This window comes from Colobus angolensis, unplaced genomic scaffold (genome assembly GCF_000951035.1).
Source record: "Colobus angolensis palliatus isolate OR3802 unplaced genomic scaffold, Cang.pa_1.0 Scaffold19, whole genome shotgun sequence".
NCBI classification, from domain to species: domain Eukaryota; kingdom Metazoa; phylum Chordata; class Mammalia; order Primates; family Cercopithecidae; genus Colobus; species Colobus angolensis.
Window position 1 is genome coordinate 5,560,306 of NW_012115043.1, and position 23,995 is coordinate 5,584,300.

Consider the following 23,995-nt stretch of genomic DNA (forward strand, 5'->3'; position numbering starts at 1 on the left):
TTTTTTAGTAGAGACGGGGTTTCACCGTGTTAGCCAGGATGGTCTCGATCTCCTGACCTCGTGATCTGCCCGTCTCGGCCTCCAAAGTGCTGGGATTACAGGCTTGAGCCACCGCGCCCGGCCCAAAATATATCTTAATAAAGATATGTATGTATCTCTCATATGTAGTTAGAGCAGAGGTTAATTGTATCCCTGGTGTTGTTATTAACCAGAACTCTCTGAAATGTAAATAATTATGCAATGCATTTACTACCTTTCATGTTTTGATACCACAGTAAGTGACTCACAAAAAATCAGTGCTTACTATTCATCTGCATATGTTTTCTAGATATCAGTAACACTTTAAAAAGAATAATTTTTGTGAGGGTTATTCCTTAGTTGAGTAACTTTGAGCTTAAGTTTTTAAGTGAACAAAACTCTTACTTCTGGCAGTTTAACTATAGAAAATAAATAACATTAAGTATACATTAACTGTCTCATATGGTTCATAACTACTATTGAACAAAAATTAGATGTGTGGTACCATTATTCACTTATTCTCACATGGTATGTTAACTCTTTTGATCTTAGCATATCCAAACAAAACACTTGACTGACTTTAAAAAGCTGGAGTGGGTAATACTGAATAGAAATAAGAAAAACAATATATGAGAATTATGTGTTTCATTTATGACTAATTTAAGAACCATGTGTTCTTATTCTTCATATGATTATATTTTAAATCATTACAATCTGTTCCTGTGGGATGGTGCTTAACTAAAGACAGTTTTGTGTAACAAATAGTCTGGTAAGATCTTTTCTTGGTTTCCCAAGAATCCATTTCCAGTGTTTTCTGAGCATATTAATGTCTTGTGGGAAAATATGAAAATTATTTTAATTTTGTCTTGCAGTGGGTGTTGGATTTCTTTTTCTCTCAATAGAGACAGATGTCACCATGCTTTCCAAAAGACAGAGATGTCCAACCTATAAATGTAGGATTTATTGCACAGCTATTTTTATAATGTTAAAATGAGATTTTATTGGTATATAAGTAAAAGGAAGTACTTTTACCAAGCTATTGAGTCTACAGTGCAAAATTTTAATATTTGTATAGACTTCACCGAAAACTAGAGCAGTTGTCCTGGACCCCACACTTTTTTATGAGAACAATATGGCTGGAGAATGGAAAGTAGGCACCAATATGGAGAGGGAGAAGCTGCTTAAAAAAAGAGTGAGAACTATTAAATAAATAAACATTTGCTGAGCATGGTGGCTCATTCCTGTAATCTCAACATTTTTGGAAGGCTGAGGCAGAAGGATTGCTTTGAGACCAGTCTGGGCAACATAGCAAGACCCCATCTCTACCAAAAAAAAAGAAAGAAAAATTAGCTGGGTGTGGTGGCATACGCCTGTAGTTGTAGCTACTTGAGAGACTAAGGCAGGAGGATCACTTGAGCCTAGGAATTGGAGGTTGCAGTGAGCTGTGATCACACCTTGGCATTTTAGCCTGGGCAACAGAGCAAGACCCTGTCTCAAAAAAACCATTAAGAATCATAATATATAGGCTGGGTGCAGTGGCTCATGCCTGTAATCCCAGCACTTTGGGAGGCCAAGGCAGGCGAATCACCTGCCTAATTCCTGACCAGTCTAGCCAACATGGTAAAACCCCATCACTACTAAAAATATAAAAATTAGCTGGGTGTGGTGGTGCACACCTGTAGTCCAAGCTACTTGGGAGGCTTAGGCATGAGAGTCACTTGAACCTGAGAGGCCGTGGTTCTGGTGAGCCAAAATTGCACGACAGCACTCCAACCTAGGTGACAGCAAGATGCTGTCTCAAAAAAAAAAAAATCATAATATACGATTTAGTAGCCTGATTCTTTTCTCATGTATTGTTACTTTGTGAATGTTTTTCTCATTATTATATTTCTGAATCATGTCCTAATTTTTATCTAGTTCACTGTATGGATATACCATTAAAAACATTATTTAATCCAAGAGAGTATAGCATATAATGCTGTGAAATTATCAATAATTTATATAAGAAGATTTTGAATGTATTGGTTCCTTTTAAGTGTTAGAAAATTTTTAAAACTCATCTGTGTTCTTTTTTGGTATACTCTGCCCTAAGTCCTTATCTTAAAGGTTTAACTTGTTAGTAATTCCTACTCTTCCACTTAATCCACATGGTATATGATATTTCTAACCTAATAAAGTTCTGTGAAATGTATTTTGTCATATGTATGACATCCTTTTTTATTAATAATATCAATATTATGCCCTTTAGTTTATGAGCTCTTGTGGGGCAGTTTAGGTTCTACGAAGTTTTCGTTTTTTCTGGATATTACCTTGCCATCGAGTACCTAGTAGAAATAGTACTACTAAAGTGCTTTCAATATTGATGTGACTAGAGTTTAACTCACATGTACTTTTACATATGCTGAAAGAGCTTAGGGAAAGTTGTTATATTTAGTATAAATTTTTAAAATATATAGAATTCACTATTCTTATCACACAGACACACATGTACGTGGATTTAAAAAATTTTGTTTCTTGATTACAGTCTCATGATTCAAATGCAAAATATTTGCATATAAAAAGGTATATTCAAATATAAAAAGGTATATATTCATCTGGGTCCTATTCCATCCTTGTCTACTCTGTTCTTTTCCTCTTCCTCATATAGGTGCTTTTCTTAGTATCTTTCTAGTATTTCTTTATGTAAATATCAGCAAAATGAAAGGCCGGGCGCTGTGGCTCACACCTGTAATCCCAGCACTTTGGGAGGCCGAGGCGGGCAGATCACAAGGTCAAGAGATCGAGACCATCCTGGCCAACATGGTGAAACCCCGCTTTTACTAAAAATACAAAAATTAGCTGGGCGTGGTGGCACACGCCTGTAGTCCCAGCTCCTTGGGAGTCTGAGGCAGGAGAATCACTTGAACCGGGAGGCGGAGGTTTCAGTGAGCTGAGATCGCACCACTGCACTCCAACCTGGTGATAGAGCAAAACTGTCTCAAAAAATATATATGTGTGCGTGTGTGTGTGTGTATTTTCCTCATTTCTTATTCAAAAAGTAATATACTATTTACAGTTTGCACTTTGCTATTTTCACTTAATTATTTTGGCCCTCATAGAGAACTTGCTCACTCTTCTTTTTTAATGGCTGTTTAGTATCCATTGTGCAGATGGTTTATTTAACCACTTCCGTTTATGTAAACACTTGGCTAACCAATGTGGCTTTTTAATGTATGTTTTTAAAACTCCTTTAGGTGGATATGGACAAGAGCGGTGAAGTGCGACTTATAGAACTGGATGAATCTTTCAAAAGTGAACATACTGTTTTTGTAACACCACCTGAGATCCCCCACCTACCCAATGGTGAAGAACCCCCTTTACAGTACAGGTATTCAAGAGGCAGAATGTTTGAGATTGAAAGAGAGAAGCAATCCATCATCTGTGACGTAGCTTTCTAAGGACTGTGGTATTTTCAAAAATCCAAACTTTACAGATCCCTAATTTTTAGGTGGTAAGCAAGCTTATCCCACATCCATTATTAAGCTTTGAGGTATAAAAAGAAAACATATATAATTTTGCATAATATAGACTTGGGAAGCTCTCTAATGATGTCTGCATAAGTATCTATCCTTGTAAATGTTGATTACATTCAGTTAGACTCCCCACCTCAAATGCAGCACTTTTATTATAGAATTTTGATTTTTTTTTCATTAAAACTGGTTTCCTCACATTCAGTCCTTTTTCATCTCATACACACACTGATTAATATAACCTTGGTTTACAAAAAGATTAAATCTAATTTAGAGTCAATCTTTGTGGCCTTGATTTGTACAATATAATTTTTTAAGTTACTAATTTTTGTCATGAGTTTTAAGTCATGGAAATTCAGAATTATTGGAATTGATCATTGTTAATTTAGGAAATGTGGTTAGACACTGTGCTAAGTATATAGACTTGAATGATACATTGTCTGTGCCTTCAAGTCTAGTGAAGAAGAGAGAAAAGTCCTGAGCACAGTAAAATAAGGGCTATGATAGAGGTGAATGCATTATTTAGTTTCTAATATACATTTATCTTTACTTAAAATTGTAATTTTAGAGTTTAAAAGATTTCTTACTTCTCCAATAATACTTTCTTACTTTGTTTAAATATTCTAAAACCATTTCACATCTATCACCCTTTAAATCATAGTTTATTATTTTCATTGAAAAAGGATTTTTCAAGACATCTTTGTTTATGACTTGGATTAAATTCTTCCTTTTACAGATGAAAAAGTGGTGTGATAGATGTTTATGAATGTTGATTAATCAGAGGCCACTTGATTTCTACTCTTTTCATCCAGTGATAATATTGTTCATATCACTTTTTAAATGTCTTCTGTCGAAGATATTTAAAATATTTCTCTTAATTTCTCTCTTCCTCTCTTTTTCTTTCTAAACAAGTTCTCATTTTTTAATCTCTTTTATACTTTATGCTTATTTGTCTTTTCGTATGTGTCACTAATAGAGTTTTGTGTTTCTGTGGTTTGGTTTTAACTTTTTTAATTTAAATTTTACTTTTAGATTTAGTCCTTTAACACTAAGAAAATTTGGCCAGGCACAGTGGCTCATGCCTGTAATCTCAGCACTTTGGGAGGCTGAGGTGGGCAGATCACTTGAGGTCAGGAGTTCAAGACCAGCCTGGCCAACATGGTGAAAACCCTGTCTCTGCTAAAAATACAAAAATTAGCTAGGCGTGGTTGCAGGTGCCTGTAATCCAAGCTACTTGGGAGGCTGAGGCAGGAGAATTCCTTGAACCTGGGAGGTGGAGGTTGCAGTGAGCCAAGATCATGCCACTGCACTCCAACCCGGGTGACAGAATGAGATTTTGTCTCCAAAAAAACTGCATTATTTCAGCCTGTGCCACATAGCAATACCTTATCTCTACAAATAATTTTTTAAAAATAGCTGGGCGTGGTGGTGCACACCTGTGGTCCCAGCTACTCAGGAAACTGAGATGGGAGGATCACATGAGCCTGGGAGGTTGAGACTGCAGTGAGCCATGATTGAGCTACTGCACTCCAGCCTGGGTGACGGAACAGACAAATCAAAAAATAAAATAAAAAGAAAATTACTTATCTGAAAACATTTCTGTTTTTTTAGAATCTGTCATTTTTTTTTCTTCAGACTACTCATATAATTTTGGTGTAATCATAACCATAATTGGGAAAACACTGTAAATGTCCTTAATGATCACAGAGTCTGCCTCATAAGAGATTACTCATAAACTTACATTGTCTATGTAAAATAATGAGGCATTTGAAATAAGACACACAAAATGGTCTTATGATCTTATCATATACATACAATGAATTTTTTAAGGGACATGGTTTTCCTGGATTTCTTTGCTGTTTCCTACTCAACATTGAATCATTGCTAGTATTTTCTTATTCTATGGAATTTGACTATAGTAATGTATAAAAAATATTGTCTACCCTCATTTATTGTAGTTAGGTTTCTTCCTAATAGAAACTATTTATATGCCTTTAAGAAAATATTATATAGTGTTCTTAAACAGGTTAAGTGTATTGCTCAGGAGGCAATTTTGGTTTCTTTCAATGTATCTTTTTCCTAACTGCTGCCTTTCACTTATTTACTTATTTATTAATGAAGTTTCACTATGTTGTTCAGGCTAGAGAGCAGTGGCTATTCATTGGCAGAACCATAGTACACTACAGCCTTGAATTCCTAGGCTCAGGCGTTCCTCCTGCCTTATTTTCCTGAGTAACTGGGATTATAGGCATGCACTAACTGCACCCAGCCTAGCTGCTAGCTTTTAAATGTCCAGAACATCTTGGTCTGGCACCTTTATTAGGTTTACCTCCTAATAGAGCACCTATTCTAACCTTTTCTTCCTCTTATTTAACCTTCTCAGTTTTCTTTCTCATAAATGATGCCTTGAACCTACTAGCTAACCTGACAAACCAGTTCATGAGAATGTGAGAGCAAGATCTGGTGTGCTAATGTGCTAAACCTAAGGTTGTTATTTGCATCTTTCTGAGAAGGGAAGTTCAACAGTAAATATGTTAATCCAAAGCAATGACATTAATGATTGCCCTTTTTGGAAGAGTCCTAGTTTGGTGGACCTTTTACCAATTGTCATATTATCTAATATGCTTGCTATGTATTAACAGGAGTACTAACTTTTAAAAGTTTGCTTAAGTTACCTTGGAGTTGGATGTCATGTTCATTTATGTTTTTCCCTTTTCCTGAAAAAATAACTTGAGTCTGAATTTGGCTATTACATTTCTAGTTATTATAGTAAGAAGAGCAACATTAGCATGAATATTTATTGAGTACATATCATAGCCTGATGAAGAAAGATAGTTAAATTCTAAGTGAAGAAGTTATTGGTCGTAATTATATTAACCTATAACCACTGTGATCATCTATGTGTGCTTGAGAACTGTTTTTCTTTTTTTTGTCTTTTCTAAAACAGCTATAATGGATTTCCAGTTCTTAGGAACAATTTATTTGAAAGACCTGAAGGATTTCTACAAGCAAAGAAGAACAAACTGCCTTCAAAATCAAGTAGTCCTAATAGCCCTTCGCCCATGTTCAGAAGAACAAAACAGGTACTTTATCGCATTCTTCATGTAATCAAATTTTAGAACAAGAAATAAATTGAATATTTATCCTCCTATAATATGCTTTATCACTTCTTATATAACTATTACTAGATTATTATGTTCCCCAAAGCACTCTGAAGATAGAGTAATCTGACTTCAAGAAATTAACTAGTTCTTGTCCTAGAAATTTATTTTATATGCTGTTTAATACAGATGCAAACAGAAACTTGAAAACACTTTAATTATAGACATATTTTGTTATGGAAACATTATAAAAGCTTGTGACTTGTACTTGTTTAGCATTCAGTTAAATAAAGATGCCTAAGTGCATAAATTTATTAGTTAGATCTTTATATTTTTTTCCAGGAAATTAAATCAGCACATAAAATTGCAAAGAGGTACTCTTCCATCCCTCAGATGTGGTCTAGGTGTCTACTGCGCCACTGTTATGGACTGTGGTTTATTTGTCTCCCAGCTTATGTGAAAGTCTGTCATTCAAAAGTCAGGGCTCTGAAAACAGCATATGATGTGCTTAAAAAAATGCAGTCAAAGAAGATGGATCCACCTGATGAGGTAACAATTATTTTATTGTTATATATTTTTTTGAGACAGGATCTCACTCTGTCACCCAGGCTGAAGTGCAGTGATAGAGTCACAGCTCACTGCAGTCTTAACCTCTTGGGCTCAAGAGATGCAATCCTCCCATTTTAACCTCTCAGATAGCTGTGACTACAGTCGTGTGCCACCACGCCTGGCTAATTTTTAAATTTTTTTGTAGAGACAGAGTCTCACTATGTGGTCTAGGTTGGTCAGAAGCTCCTGGGCTCAAGAGATTCACCTGCCTTGCCCTCCCAAAATGTTGGGATTACAGGCATGAGCCTCTGTGCCCTGCCACAATTATTGTTTAAAATGCATTATTTTGTTCTAGATTTGTGTACATGGTGACATCTGTGTCTCTGTACAATTTTGAACTTGTATTTCAGGTATGCTACCGCATTCTTATGCAACTCTGTGGACAATATGATCAGCCGGTGCTTGCAGTTCGAGTGCTTTTTGAAATGCGGAAAGCTGGTATTGACCCCAATGCCATTACTTATGGTTATTATAATAAGGTAAATACCTTGGTTTAATGGATAAAGAGTATTAAGTTTGTCATTATGCAGTGTTAAATTTAATGGCAGAAATAATTTATGCAGGAGGTTATTTGGCATTTATTTTCGAGTATATAAAATACATTTTGTCAATCAAGGAAGACTTTAGTTCTCTTTTATGTTATACAATCTACTTTGATTTTTTCTTTCTTTGAAACAGGGTCTCACTCTGTCACCCAGGCTAGAGTGCAGTGGTACAATCATGGTTCACTGTAGCCTTGACCTCCCAGGCTCAATTGATCTTCCCACCTGAGCCTCCTAAGCAGCTGGGAGTACAGGCATGTGCCACCATGCCTGGCTAATTTTCATATTTTTTGTAGAGGTGAGGTTTCAGCTTGTTGCCCAGGCTGGTCTCGAATTCCTGGGCTCAAGTGATCCACCTGCCTCAGCCTCCCAAAGTGCTGGGATTACAGGCATGAGCCACCATGCCTGGCCTGCTTTGATATTCTTTAGCTTTATTCTGAAACCAGTATATGTTCACTTATAAAAATTATTTTACTAATTATTTTATTTTGTTGAATGAATAGGCTGTTTTGGAAAGTACCTGGCCTTCAAGAAGTCGTAGTGGCTATTTTCTCTGGACAAAAGTAAGAAATGTTATTTTAGGAGTAACACAGTTCAAAAGAGCTTTAAAGAAACATGCACACTTATCACAAACAACTCTCTCAGGTAAGGGATGTGTGTTTTACTTGTTCTTCAAAATTAATTGACTAGCTACAGTTTACATTATTAGAAATTTTAAACAGTTTTACAATATTGAATGTTTTAGTTTTTAGTTATTAAGCAAATTATATCACTCTTCCCATTTAGAAACCACCGGATTTCACTTCTGTTTAAATGTTTCAACTTCTGACCACCTTTGTGTGTGTTGTTTTCGTGTTCATCAATAACTCCCACTAGGTTTCTTTATTATAGTTGTATTTTGCTAAGTGTGTGGCACTTTTCATGTTCAGTATTACATTGGTGGATTATTAGCTTGAGCAACAAATTAATGTGTATATTTGGTACCTCTTTGAGTAGTAAAATGCTGTCAAATTGTGTTCTTAAGCAGATGGCAGTGACCTGGATGCTGTTAGTCATGGCAGCATGGATAGTGGTCATGGGACACACACTGTGGAGCAGGCACCTTTTAATACGGGTTTAATCAAAGTGTATGCTACTGATGATAGATCTAGTACAGGTTTGTGTATGCTTATGTATACATTTATTATAGTACATTTTTAAAACTAGATTTGGTAGCCTATGTTTTTTTACATTTTCATTTTCAGTGATTAACTGCCACTTTTTAATTTTATATATTAAGTATTTGATTTGATATTAGATTTAATAACTATATGGAATTTTATTATTTGAATAGAAATAAAAGTTTTAAGAGAGGTTACAAATCACTTTATTCTACTATTTAGTACATGATAATCCAGTTAACTCTGCATAGACATAGATCTCTTTACCCTATCATTTTCTTATAATAAATTCTTTGAAATTATGAAAATGATATTAGAGTTTTTCTTAAAAAGAAGCATAGCTCTGTATCTAAGTTAATAGTATTGTACCAACATCAGTTTCCTGGTTTTGACAATGTACTATGATTATGTAAGGTATTATCACTGGGGGAAGCTAGGTGAATAGTACCAAGGAACTCTCTGTACTGTAATGTTTTTTTAACTTCTGAATCTTAAGTGACTTTAAAAGTTGTAATAAAAAATTTTAAATATATAAAAATATAGCATTCTAAGGCTGGGTGTGGTAGCTCACGCCTGTAATCCCAACACCTTGGGAAACCAAGATGGGTGGTTCACTTGAGCCCAGGAGTTTGAGACTGTCTGGGCAACATAGCGAAACCCTGTCTCTACAAAAATACAAAAATTAGCTGGGCATGGTGTCCCATGCCTGTGGTCCCAGCTACTTGGGAGACTGAGATAGGAGAATTGCTTGAACCCAGGAGGTTGAGGCTGCAGCGAGCCATGATCAAGCCACTGCACTCCAGCTTGGGTGACAGAGCAAGACCTTGTCTCAAAAAAAAAAATTATATATATATATATAAAATAATATATGTATAATACTATATATGTATGTGTAATAGTATATGTATAATGTGTGTATAACACATATACACATAATATATGTATATGTATTTATATGTATATAGAATTGTATATTTTATGTGTATATTTATATATGTGTATATAGAATTGTATACTTCAGTGCTAGAATTATAGCACCAAAGATGACATTAATTTCATAGAAGTATAAGATTTGTATATCAGCTCTTCTTAACTATTATTACAATTGACACACTTAAAAATAAATTATTTACATAATTCTGTTCTTTTTATTACATTTCAAAAATTACACATGACTTTTGACTACAGATAAGAGCAAGCTCTTAAAGGACAGAAACTTTAAAAATGGAAGCATTACTAATAAAATATGAAGGCCCATATCTCTGCAAATGTCAATATTATTTTGGTCTACCTTGCTTTATACCTACTTTTAAGTTTAATAAATGTAAGCTAATTTTGTTGAAACGTAATATTCATAGTTATTCTTCCTTGATTGGTTTTATTCCTTGATTTTGCAGTGTGATTTTAATCAGTTATAATAGTTATCCTTTGGCATTATCTCTTACAAACGAAGAAATCTTATCTTTCAACTGTGGCTTTTAAAAAGGCTATCTTAGGTCTGGTGCAGTGACTCACATCTCTAATTCTAGCATTTTGAGAGGCCAAGGCAGGCAGGTCACTTGAGGCCAGGAGTTCGAGACCAGCCTGGCCAACATGGTGAAACACTATCTCTACTAAAAATGTAAAAATTAGCTAGACACGGTGGCACATTCCTGTAATCCCAGCTACTTGGGAGGTGGAGGCACAAGAATTACTTGAACCCTGGAGGTGGAGGTTGCAGTGAGCCAAGATCACGCCACTGCATTCCAGCCTGGGCAACATAGTGAGACTCTGTCTCAAAAAAACAAAAAAAAGCTATCTTAAAATAGTGCAAAACCTAATAAAAGCATGAATTTTATCGAGATGATTCTCAGATTTTTCTATTTATAGTTTCTTTAGAAATGGACCTGAAGTTTGATTAGAAAAAATAAAAACTCAAAATTATAACAAAAATATTAAACTAAATAACTAGTGATATATAATATAATTTCTTTAGAGAGCACTTTACAAGTTTGTGAACATTTTTCATATATAGTCTCATATAATAATAACAACCTTATGTTTTACAAATTTGGGAACTTCAAATCCAAACAAAAAGGTTGCATTGTTACTTAAAATCACATGTCTCCTGAGATAAAGAACTAGGATTCAAAACCTTATCTTTTGAGACTAATCTGGTAAAAACAATTTTCTAAAAATGATGCAGAGTCTCTTTAGCAAAACAGTGTATTAGAAGTTTTTTTAAAAGTAAATATTTAAATTACTTTTTCCTTTCTTTGAGACAGCGTCTCACTCTGTTGTCCAGACTGGAGTGCAGGGGTGCAATCATAGTTTACTGCAGCCTTGAACTCCTGAGCTCAGGTGATCTTCCCACCTCAGCCTCCCAAGGATCTGGGGTCTATAGGTGCATGCCACCATGCCTGGCTAATTTTTTTTTTTTTTTTTTTTCAGTAGAGATGAGGTCCCACTGTGTTGCCCAGGCTGGTTTCAAACTCCTGGGCTCAAGTGATCTGCCTGCCTCAGCCTTCCAAAGTGCTGGGATTATAGGCATGAATCACTGCACCCAGCTCCTTTTGCTTTTCTTAACAATATCTTTAACACTACATTTTTATCTCATTCCCATGTATTTGTACTCACATGCAGTTCAATGATTATTCAGCTAAAATTTTTTAAAAATTAATTTCCTATCAAATTTGAAGAAATCCAATTTTTTAGTAAAATCATTTAGACATTTAGCTCTAGTGACCTATGTGTGAATGTTCTGTTATAAATTCTTTGCAGATTTCTCCATTGCTTAGTTGAAACTCAAACTTTCAACTAGAAAGGTCATGGACTTGTATAAAGAATGTGTGGTTCGTCTGTGTCTGTTGGAGCTCATATAGTAGTGTGAATGTACATAGTTACTTTTGGCTACAGTGTGGAACCAAGAGTAAATTATTTCGAGATCATCTCTTTCTTATATTAATAGAGATGATGGAAGGGGTAGCTAACAATGCTTTAAGGGTAGCTGACAAAATAATGCTTTAAATTGGAAGTTGTCCAGAAAAAAATTTATGAGAAAATCCAAACACTAGTATGTTGCTCCTAATTCCAGTTGCACTCACTAAAGAAGTTTGTGATAGAGTTTTGTTTCTTTTTGTTTTTACCAGGTGGCCAGTCTGATCTTGGATATAATTCATTATCTAAAGATGAAGTTAGAAGAGGGGATACATCTACCGAAGACATTCAAGAAGAAAAAGATAAAAAAGGCAGTGATTGTAGTTCCTGTAGGTATTGTTTAAGTTGATATTGTATAAAATTGTGAACTTATATTCATAGAAAATGCAGGTGATTTTATAAAAGTTCTGGTTTTACTTTCCATTTTTCCATCATAACTCTTTCTTGTCTCCCATTATGTGCCCTCTCAGCCACCACATACTCTCATACAAATGCTTTATGTATGAAGTATATAGCCTCAGTGGCAAAACACTTCCCAAGTCAAATACCATTAGAATGAATGCTATGTGACTCCCAAAATACATGTATTTAGTGGAAGTGTATATACATTTCTTGAAACAGTATTTCTGTTTTGAGATTTAACAATATTTGAAAGCTTGTGATCCTTTTATAGTTCATGGGCATGATGATTGGGTAGTCAAGCATGTTTGTGAGATGTGCCACCTTTGAACCTTGTTACAACATCAGCATATTACCCATCTGACCTGAAGAAAGAAAAAAAAAGTTTGTTTAATGGATTGTGATTATATTTACCCCCTTCCCCACTCCACCAAAAGCACTCCTTTACAATCAATGAGGAAATATAAAGTTTGTACATGGACCTCATGCATGATCAGTATTCAGTAGTTTGATCTACACTTCGAGGCCTCAAATAAGTGAAATCACTTACTTGTGGTTGACAAACAGATATAGAGGTGTTCCATATTTTCTTATCACCTATTTTCAAGTAAAAATATGTAGAACTGAAAACTTCTCTTGATACCTCCTGCAGTGTATATAGATTTCATTTTATTAATATTTTTATTTTCATCTTTACAGTGTCAGAAAGTGAGAGTGCAAAAGGAAGTGCTGATTGCCTTCCTAAGCTCAGTTATCAGAATTCTTCCAGTATCGTTCGCCTCACTGGTACAAGTAACAACAGTGCTGATAAAATATCAGGAGAAAGCTTGGGTAAGTTGAATAGTACACTTGTGTTATGTGCAGAATAAATTGTATCTGTATGACTAGTGAATAATTATTTTTTTAATAGTCTTAATTCTCCAAGGTAATTTTAAAAAATATTTTGTGCAGCCTCTCATGGTATAGCTTAGTAACTTGAGTTCTATATTTTATAACATGCTGTGTTCAAGCTTGTATTGTACAAGGCATAGGAGCAAACCTCCAGCTTGTATACTCTTTTGAGTTTAGACTCTTGGTACTTTTTGGAAGGGGAAAGTGAGATCAGCAGAGGTGATGAGTCTGAGGGTACCATACAGCTAGTTAAGTTTCAAATGAAGTATATGGTTTATTAGTTTTCATATTATTCCTGTTTTTCCAGAGGCAAAAGAATAGTCCTTCAGATAGTTTGAGTAACAATACCCAATAATTTTTCTTTTCAAAGTCATCTTATATATTATTTTATATTTATTAATATAGAAATGCTTGTATCAAAGGGGATATTAGCACCATTTAAAAGATGAGAAAACTAAAGCATACTTCAGTGATTGGCAGGTCACATAAATTATCAGTAGTTAATAGAAAAGTCAGATTAAAAGTAGAATAATATTTGGCCTCAAAGTTTTTTTACCAGACCATTTTCAGGGGATTAAATAGACATAAGATTCGGAGTTTTTAGTGTTAGTAGTGTGATTACCTAATAAATTTTTTTTGTGTTACCTTATTTTTGCATGATGTTGTACTATAAAAAATATTGAAAAACATGTGCTGTCTAGACTGAAATATCTCTGTTTTTAAATGGCCTTGCTGCAATGGTGTTTAGTTTTTTTTTGCAACACAGTTAGATATGCCTCTAGCTCAGGGAAAGGCAAACTAAGGCCCGAGGACCAAATTTGCCCTGAAGCCAATTATTATACTAGCCTGCAAGCTAACCAAGCCACAATGGTTTTTATAGTTTTAAATTGTCAGAAAAAAAGACTAATATTTAGTACACATGAAAATTTTATGAAATTCAAACATCAGTTTTCATAAAGTTGTGGGAACACAGGCATGCTCATTCATTTACGTATTATCTGTGACTGTTTTTGCATTGCAACAGCAGAGTTCAGTAGTTGTGACTGAGACCACGTGGCCTGCGAAGACTACAATAGTTAGTCACTCTTTAGCCCTTTATAGAAAAAGTTTGCGGAACCCTACTCTATCTATCAAACAAACAAAAGAAAATTAGATCACCTGTAACTCTTATTTTGCATTTCTTTGTTAGATAATTGTTATAACATAAACATTAAAAAAATTTTCATCAGTGTCATAGAGTTGTTTCACAACCATTTAGTCCTTTGTAACTAATTTTCTAATTATAACTCTTAATAACTTGCGTTTGATCTTTATTTTATTGTTCTTTCATTGCTGTCTGTTCGTGCTTGCCCTCCTCTTAAGATCTGCATTTAATTTTTTTATTTAAATATAATTGTAAACTATCCTTTGATCTTCACATTTTGTCAGAATAATAAGCATCTGGCTAATCATCTGGCTTTCAGTTACCCTATATGCTGAACAAGTGAATTTTACAAAAGTCTAGAGTAGATTTCTTTGGTGTGAAGTAAAGTTATTAGTTTATCCTTGATGCTTGTGGCTTGAAAACTCTCATCTGTTAAGTACTGTGGGTTTATTACTGCTGCCAAAGACCATACGTGGGATATATAGGAATACTTATTATATACTTGTACATACTAGGATTTAAAGCATTTTTTGGGTTTATTTATGTTTTGCAGTACAATATATGATATATAAATAAAATATATATATTATATATAAATAAAATATATTTTATATATTTTATTTGTGTTTGTATGTGTGTATATATATATATATATACATATACAGGAGTAGAATTAACAAAGATATGTTTTAATGTTTGATTGGATTAAATCAAACATTGAAATCATAACCCTGTCTTGATTTTTTTTTTTTTTTGAGACGGAGTCTCACTCTGTTGCCCAGGCTAGAGTGCAGTGGCACAATCTTGGCTCACTGCAACCTCTGCCTCCCAGGTTCAAGCGATTCTCATGTCTCAGCCTCCTAGTAGATGGGATTACAGGTGCACACCACTGCGCCTGGCTAATTTTTGTATTTTTAGTAGCGATGAGGTTTCACCATGTTGGCCAAGCTGGTCTCAAATTCCCAACCTCAGGCAGTCCACCTGCCTCGGCCTCCCAAAGTGTTGGGATTACAGGCGTGAGCTTCTGCTCCCGCCCTCATGATCATCTTGAGAATTTAATGTTTTGATTATAAATACATATTGAATTACTGAGTGTTCAACCACAGAGAAGTTTAATTCTGAGATGCTTCTCAAGCCTAATTCTGGTTTTAGTGTGCCTTTACTTTTGATCCTTAACTACCAATAATATAATACGTTAATATTATAATATAATGTATTATATTCCAGGTTGGTTTGTTGGCTGCAGTTACTGCCTAATAGACAGTATTCATTCAGTGAATATTATTATAGATTCTACTATATTTCAGGTGCTACTGGGGGTATATTATAATAAGAAACAAAAAATAAACATGGATCCTGCCTTCATGGAGAAAGCAGGTAGAAGGGATGGGAAGACACTGATCAAGTAAATGCAAAAGTATTCTTAGATTAAATACTATGAAAAGGGACAGTTGGTTGCTATGAGAACATGTAATAGATATGTCTTGGGTTTGGGGTTGTTAGGGAAGACTTCCTTCAGCATATCATTTTTAAGCTTAAATTTCAAATATGAGTAGAAAATAAATGAGGGTAGGGATCAGAAAGGAGGAATTGAGAGGGTGCATTCCAAGCAGAAGGAAGCATGTATAAAAAGGCTATTTAGTAGAAAGGAATCCCACAGCATGTTCAAAGATCTGAGAAAAGGCTAGTATATCAGCTAGGCATACTTTCAGCTTTAAGTCTCAGAATATGTGATTAACAGTGCTTAAAGAAGTTGCAGTTTATTTTTCTCAAATAGGAAATTCAGAGGTAACCACTTGCTCTAAATGTTGGCTCAGGGGTTTTGCCATCAGTTCTTTTGACCTAACCATGATTACAGTATAGCCATTGGTAACTCCACACATCACCTATCCCATCAAGGCAAAAAGAATGGGAAGAGAAACACCAGCCATATCTATTTCTTTTGTCAGGAAAGAAGTTTTTCCAAAAACCCTCAAAAAGTATACCTTAATATCACTGGTTAGAATTATGTCATAGAGCCACCTAGCCCAAGGAAGTTAAATAGTTTGCAGTGTTTGTGTTAGAGGCATGCAGCATCCAGCCTAGCATGTGTAATTTAGCATGTGTGTAAACTTAGGATCAGGCAAACTTTTTTGTAAAAAGCCGAATAGTAAATATTTCAGGCCTTGCAGGGCACATAGAATCTCTGTTACCTAGTCTTCTGGGTGCATGATTTTTACAACCCTTTGCAAATGTAGAAACCATTTGAGACTGTACAAAAACAGGCCTCAGGCTAGATTTGGCTCATAGGTATAGTTTGCAAACCTCTGGTAAAGTCTGATAACCAACTTGGTCTCTACGATATCACTGACTTTGCAAAGGAACCCTTGCAAATGCAATTCCAGAGTATTATCTTTGGTTACAAGATTCCTCCGGGTCTTCAGTAATATTTAACGTGTGAAGCAGAAAATTTCCCAGAATATCAGAAGAAAGTGTGTTCTTGATTTCCTATGTCCTCAATCATAAGCTGATGAAAAAAACAATAAACTTTGCCTCCCTGACATGTCATTTTTCTTGTTAATGGTATATGCTTATTAAGTAATATTAGATGTAGGCTTTTATGACTTCTAGTATCTACTCTTTTCTCTTGCCATGCCATTTGCATGCATCACCTGACAAGAAAAGGCACATTTTCAGTACCTGCCTGACTATAGAGAGCTAATTCTGTAGATGAAGTACATAAGAAGAATAGTTGATGATACTATACCTAGACTAATGCTTTAGAGGACTCCCACATATAGTAAGAACAATTAAAGTGATCAGAGATCTAGATTTCTGCTTAAAATTTAGTATTTTCATCTAAGTAATTTGGTAGAAAGCAGTGAACAGTGTTTCTAAATGTGAAGTGGCCATTAACATTTGACTGGTATAAATGTGCAATCAATATGTTAAGCAAGGGTAAAATTATTTAGCCACATTAATTTAGCTAAAATTATTTAGGATTTGAAGTTTTAAAAAATAACCTTTACGGATAAAGTTAACATCTATTTTGTTTCATGTTTTGGATGTTTTTTCTTTTTTCATTTTAATAAGCAGAAGATTCACAATTTTGGCTGGGCATGGTGGCTCACACCTATAATCCTAGCACTTTGGGAAGCCAAAACAGAAGTATTTGTTGAGCCCAAGAGTTCCAGACCAACTTGGGCAACATAGTGAGACCCTGTGTCTACCAAATTTAAAAAAAAAAAAAAAAAATGCCGGGCGCGGTGGCTCAAGCCTGTAATCCCAGCACTTTGGGAGGCCAGGACGGGCAGATCACAAGGTCAGGAGATCGAGACCATCCTGGCTAACACGGTGAAACCCCGTCTCTACTAAAAAAAAATACAAAAAACTAGCCGGGCGAGGTGGCGGGCGCCTGTAGTCCCAGCTACTTGGGAGGCTGAGGCAGGAGAATGGCATAAACCCGGGAGGCGGAGCTTGCAGTGAGCTGAGATCCGGGCACTGCACTCCAGCCTGGGCGACAGAGCCAGACTCCGTCTCAAAAAAAAAAAAGGAAGACTCAGAATCTCAAGGTCATCTAGTACAACCACAATTGTAAAACCATTGTAATTTATTTAGTGGAATTAGTATAAATCTTAATTGATGACATCTTTAAAAAGCGGTACATCCTAATGTCTAGGAGCATACCCTTTATAATTGGACAAATCTGAATTTGAATCCCAGTTCTGTCTCTTAAGAACTGGGTTACTCTGAGCTAGATAATTAATCTCTCTGAGTGTTCCTTTTTTCTCAACCCATAAGGATGTTGGAATGTTTACAGTAGGAAATACAAGTAAAGTGTCTAGTATAGTATCTGTCAAATAGCAGACAGTCAGTGAGTGCTTGCTATTATTGTTTTCGTCACTAGAATTTTAAATATTTAAGATGACTTATATTTGCTATTGTATTTTCATGGCTAAAAGCACTTTACTTGTTTTTCAGAAAGTACACCTGAGCTGCTCTTAATATCATCTCTTGAGGATACAAATGAAACAAGAAACATTCAAAGTAGATGCTTCAGGAAAAGGCACAAAAGTGACAATGAAACTAATTTGCAGCAGCAAGTGGTCTGGGGAAATAGAAACCGTAATCTTAGTGGAGGGGTACTGATGGGATTTATGCTCAATAGAATTAACCGGGAAGCCACCCCTGGAGATATAGTTGAAAAATTAGGAGCTGATGCAAAAATTCTTTCAAATGTTATCTCAAAAAGCACAAGACCAAATACTCTTGATATTGGGAAGCCACCTTTAAGATCAAAAAGAGACAGTCTAGAAAAGGAATCTAGTGATGATGATACACCTTTTGATGGTTCTAACTATTTGGCAGATAAAGTGGAATCTCCTGTTATTTTTGACTTAGAAGACTTAGACAGTGAAACAGATGGATCAAAAGCAGGATGTGTTGCTATGCAAAATCCCAAGATTATTCAGCGTATGAACAGCAGCTTTTCAGTAAAACCTTTTGAAAAAACTGATGTTGCAACAGGATTCGATCCCCTCTCTCTTTTGGTTGCTGAGACTGAACAGCAGCAAAAAGAAGAAGAGGAGGAGGATGAAGATGATAGCAAAAGCATTTCAACACCATCTGCTAGGCGTGATTTAGCTGAAGAAATTGTGATGTATATGAATAATATGAGCAGCCCTTTGACAAGTCGTACACCAAGCATTGATTTACAACGGGCATGTGATGATAAATTAAATAAGAAAAGTCCACCATTGGTCAAGGCATGCAGAAGATCTAGCCTGCCTCCTAATTCTCCTAAGCCAGTGAGACTTACCAAATCTAAAAGTTACACAAAAAGTGAGGAGAAACCAAGGGAGAGACTTTGGTCTTCTCCAGCCTTCTCACCTACTTGCCCATTTAGGGAAGAATCTCAGGATACATTAACCCACTCATCACCTTCATTTAACTTAGATACACTACTAGTACCTAAACTAGATGTTCTAAGAAACAGTATGTTCACTGCTGGAAAAGGAGTTGCAGAGAAAGCAAGCAAATGGTATTCAAGATTCACCATGTACACCACATCATCTAAGGTAAGTTTGGTTAGTATTTGCTACTTTTACTGTCGCACATACACACCCATCACCACCAAAAGCCTCTTACTTGTTTTAACTATTCTTCCTAAACATAGCTTTATGAAAAGGACTCATGGGGTGTGTAAGTTTTGTTAAGTATCAGAATTGGAACTGTAATAATAACTTCAAAGAAAAGAAAATTCACTAAGGTTATATTTGTAATTCAGTTTTGAAAGATAGTGATTTGTAGCTGGAGTAAGAATTAGTGTTACATGAAAGTACTTACTGAATTTCAATATTTCCTTCAAGATGCAGATTTTTTTTCCAGATAGTGTGTCCAATATGCCCTCAAAAATTACCAGTCAGGCATATGATTTGCCCTTCTGGTTAGGATGGAGTAACTTACAGTAGACTTACATACCTTCCCCTAAGAGCAAAAAGCTAGATGAAATAGAGAAAGTATCTGTTTAAAGTCATCAGAGAACTGCTGAAGTAACTAGAAAGCAGAGAGGCAGGATTCTAGAGAGGTGAGCTGAAGTTCTAGAGCTGCTTTCTCCCTGAGGGGATTTGCTAATTATGGGCATGAAGCACTAGGTTGTAAATCTAGGCTTTCCCTTACCAGAACTTTTGGGACCTTGTGGGTTAGAGAGACAAAATTGAAGACTTTAAGGGCCTCAAATACACTGAAGATTTTCTTCCTTCAAGACATTTTCCAAATACTTGATACGGCATGAGAAGGGTAAGTAGAACGTCTGTGAGAAATCAAGTTCTCAGCAGTTTCATGGTCCTGGAATCATAATAGCTAGAGTTCAGGAGCTGCCAGAGGGAGGAGGGCCTCAATTGGAATACTTACAGAGGTATGCCTTAGGAACATTGACAAATCAGAGGTAGACTAAGCCTGACTGAAATTGCAACCTAGACTTGACTCGGGTCATTTGTGATTTGGTTAAAATAATCAGCTTTTACTCTTATCAACAGAGAAAAGATTGTGCCTTTTCTAGAGGAATAAAACATCATCTAGAATCCTTACAGTTTTTAATGTACAATGTCTATCACTCAATTAAAAATAGCTGTGCCAAGAGACAGGAACATAGCTGAAAAATGAAGAAAGCAGATAATGGAAAGAGACCCTCAAGTGATCCAGATGTTTGAATTAACAAGGGACTTTGAAATAATTATAATATGTTCAAGAATATAAAGGAAATGGTATAATAAATAACTGTAAAGATGGAAGATTTCACTAGATAATCGGAATGTATTTAAAATAATCAAGCATAAATTTTAGAACTGAAAACGAAATAAAAAGCAAAAATCTTGAGCCAGAGAAAAAGATGCATTATCTGCAAAGGAGCAGTGATCTTCTGAAGAGAAACTGTGATGTCAGAAGACACTGGAAAGATGTCTTTAAAGTGCTGAAAGAAAATAACTGTCAACCTGTTTTTCTATACTCAACAAAAATATTCTTTAGGAATTGGGGTGGAAATACTGGTTCCACTGTGGTAACATAAGGCCACCACAGCCCATCCTTCGCAATGATTATAACTTAAAAACCAGACAAAATATAAAAAACAACTAAGGATTCTGAAAAATAAATAAAAGCAGGCAGTTTCTGGGGAGAGACCAACACAGAAATGAGTTTATCATTTTCTTTCCTCATGCATCTTTGCCCCAAGGGCAGTCACATCATGGCATGGCACCTCTGGCAGATAAAACTTCAAGAGAAACCCCATATTTCCTGAACAGAGAAGCCTGAGAAAGAGGCCTCGTTGTGCAGAAAGTTTGAGGGGAATCCCATACAAGTTTCACCCTACCCCTTGACCTGCACAATCATGGGACAGATGCAAGCTGGAATAGAAAAGGCTTAAGTAACTGAACTAAAAGTTCACTGCCTACAAAAAGTAAAACATGAATTACAGTCTGAATATATAACTCAGTTGTTTGCCTGCTGAGACAAGAGCATCAACAATCTCTGAAGTATTATAACAGTACCCAGGCTACATAACATAATATTCAGTGTCCAAGATAAAATCCAAAATTACTTGGTATAAAGGGCCAGGAAAATGTGACCAATTCTCAAGGAAAAGACAACTCCAAGATGACTCAGATGTTGGAACTATCAGGGAAAAACTTTAAAGCAGCTCCCATAACTGGTTCCTTTAGGTAAAGGAAAACACATTTGAAATAAAATAAATTCTAGCAAGAAATATAATTTATTGAAACAAATTTTATAACTGCAATATATAATATCCAATATAAACTGATTGAATGGGTTAAATAACAGAATGGAGATAACAATGAAAAGTCAGTGACCTTGAAGATAAAGTAATAGAAATTAATCAGAAGAAGAGAGAAAAGCTTTTTATAAAAATAAACATAGCCTCAGGGACTTGTGTTACAGTATCAAAAGGAACAAATGAAATATGGATAACTAGAGTTCCAGAAGAATTGAAGAGAGAGATTTTGTTAGAAAAGATACTTGAAGATTTGAAAAAATAATAGCTGAAACCTCCAAAATTGGTGAAAGATACAGATGTATAGATACAAGAGACTCAGCAAATTAGACAGAGTAAACTCAAAACCACACGTGCACACATCAAAAGTAAACTGCTAAAAAGCAGAGATATTCACCTGCTAACAAGAAAATGGCTGCTAAAGAAATTTAAAATACACTGAAAGCTATTAACAAAAAAGTATACATTACCTACAGAGCCATAAAGATTTGAATGTACCCATGCACTTTTCATCATAATCCTTGGAGGGAAGAATTTAGTGGAATTGTACCTTTAACACATTGAAAGAAAGACCTGTCAACTCAGAATTCTATATCCAGCAAAAATATTCTTCAGGGGTGAAGGTGAAATAAAGACATTTTCAGATAAAAGAGTTCATGAGCAATGGGATTGTTCTATGAGATATGCTGAAGGAAGTTACTTAAACTGAAGAAAAATGATACCAAAGAGAAACCTGGATCTTCAGGAATAAAAGAAATGCAAAATAAATGGTAAATAGCTGGTTATTAGAAAAGATTACTTTTTTCCTCCAAAACTTGAAGAAAAACCTATAATTGCCCAAAACAAAAATAGTAACATTATCTCATGGAATTTTCAACATGTGTAGATGTTTGACAGTAGTAAGCATCAGTAATAAAGGAACTTACCCCACAGACCTTCATTATAGTTATATTATTAAATATGAAATGATATAAAACTAACTCCAAATAGACTTTAAATGATTAGATATGTATATTGTAATCCCTGGAGCACTGAGTTAAAAAAAATACAGTGAGGTATAGCCAATAAAAATATTCAAATAGTCTTACAGAGAACAGGAAATCTTAAAGAGGCCAAGAAAGGGGGAACAGAGAAATAGACTAGAGGTAACCATATCAGTAATTAAATGATAACAATCTAAACACCTCAATTAAAAGGCAGATGTTAGGCTAGTCATGGTGGCTCATGTTGGTAATCCCAGCTTTCCGGAAGGCCAAGCCAGGAGAATTGCTTGAGGTCTGGAGTTTGAGACCAGCCTGAGCAGCGTAGCAAGACCCTGTCTGTACTATATATATAGTATTTTTTATATATAGTATAGTACTATATATATATTTTTTTTTTTTTTTTTAACTGGCTGGCCATGGTGGCACATACCTGTAGTCCTAGCTACTCAGGAGCCTGAGGCAGGAAGGTTGCTTGAACCCAGAAGTTCAAGGCTGTAGTGAGCTGTGATTGTGCCACTGCACTCCAACCTGGGCAACAGACTGATTTCATAATGATGAGGAGTTGGATGTTATGGTATGTACCTGTAGTTCCAGCTACTCAGGAGGTTGAGGTGGAAGGTCTGGATTGCTTGAGTCTAGGAGTTCTAGGCCAACCAGGGCAGCATAGCAAGACTCAGTCTCTCAAAAATATTGATTATAAGAAACAGTTCATCAGGAAGACACAATGATTATCCGTGTATATTCACTAAATCACAGAGCCTCAAAACAATGACACAATAATTGGTAGAATTAAGGGGAGTTCTAAATCTTAGTAGGACATTTAAAAACTCAATTGATAGAAGAGCTAACAAAAAAAGGTCAAGACAAATCTCAACAACACAATCAGCTACCTTTATATAATTGACATTTATAGAATATACACTCAGCAACTACAGAGCACACGTTCTTTTCAAGTGTTTACAGTACAGTCATCAAGATAAACCATGTTTGGCTTTTAAAAAACCTCAGTCAATTGAAAAGGATCCAAATCAAAGTGCATTGTAGAGTTACAGAACATTACTGAGGGATTTTAAAGGAGATTTAAATAAATGGAAAGACATTCCTTGTTCATGGAATTGAAGACTCGGTATTATTAAACTGCAACCCTCCCTACATTGGCATCTAAATATATATCAAAATTGCCCCTATCAAAATTCCAGCAGGATTTTGTAGAATTTGAGAAGTTGATGCTCAAATTAATATAGAAAATAGAAGGACCCAGAATAGCCAAAACAATTTGGAAAAAGAAAAAGTTGGGGGACTCACAATTCCCAATTTCAAAATTTACTACAAAGCTACAGTTACCAAGACAGTGTGCTGCTAGCATAAACAGAGATGAATAGATGAGAGAATAAAATTTAGACTCCAGAAATAAACTCTTATGTTTATGGTCATTTAAATTTCAATAAAGATG

General features: G+C 35.2%; 1 protein-coding gene across 1 annotated transcript in view; it reads left to right on the top strand.

Annotated features, from left to right (window-relative positions):
* DENND4A (DENN/MADD domain containing 4A) overlaps positions 1 to 23,995 on the top strand; it is a 102,619-nt gene that overhangs the window by 51,131 nt on the left and 27,493 nt on the right. The window contains exons 14-22 of the mRNA XM_011940384.1: positions 3,252 to 3,385; positions 6,475 to 6,610; positions 6,971 to 7,177; positions 7,588 to 7,716; positions 8,283 to 8,424; positions 8,807 to 8,935; positions 12,068 to 12,184; positions 12,954 to 13,085; positions 18,250 to 19,346. Coding sequence (XP_011795774.1) covers positions 3,252 to 3,385; positions 6,475 to 6,610; positions 6,971 to 7,177; positions 7,588 to 7,716; positions 8,283 to 8,424; positions 8,807 to 8,935; positions 12,068 to 12,184; positions 12,954 to 13,085; positions 18,250 to 19,346 — 2,223 coding nt within the window. The remainder of the gene's footprint in view (positions 1 to 3,251; positions 3,386 to 6,474; positions 6,611 to 6,970; positions 7,178 to 7,587; positions 7,717 to 8,282; positions 8,425 to 8,806; positions 8,936 to 12,067; positions 12,185 to 12,953; positions 13,086 to 18,249; positions 19,347 to 23,995) is intronic.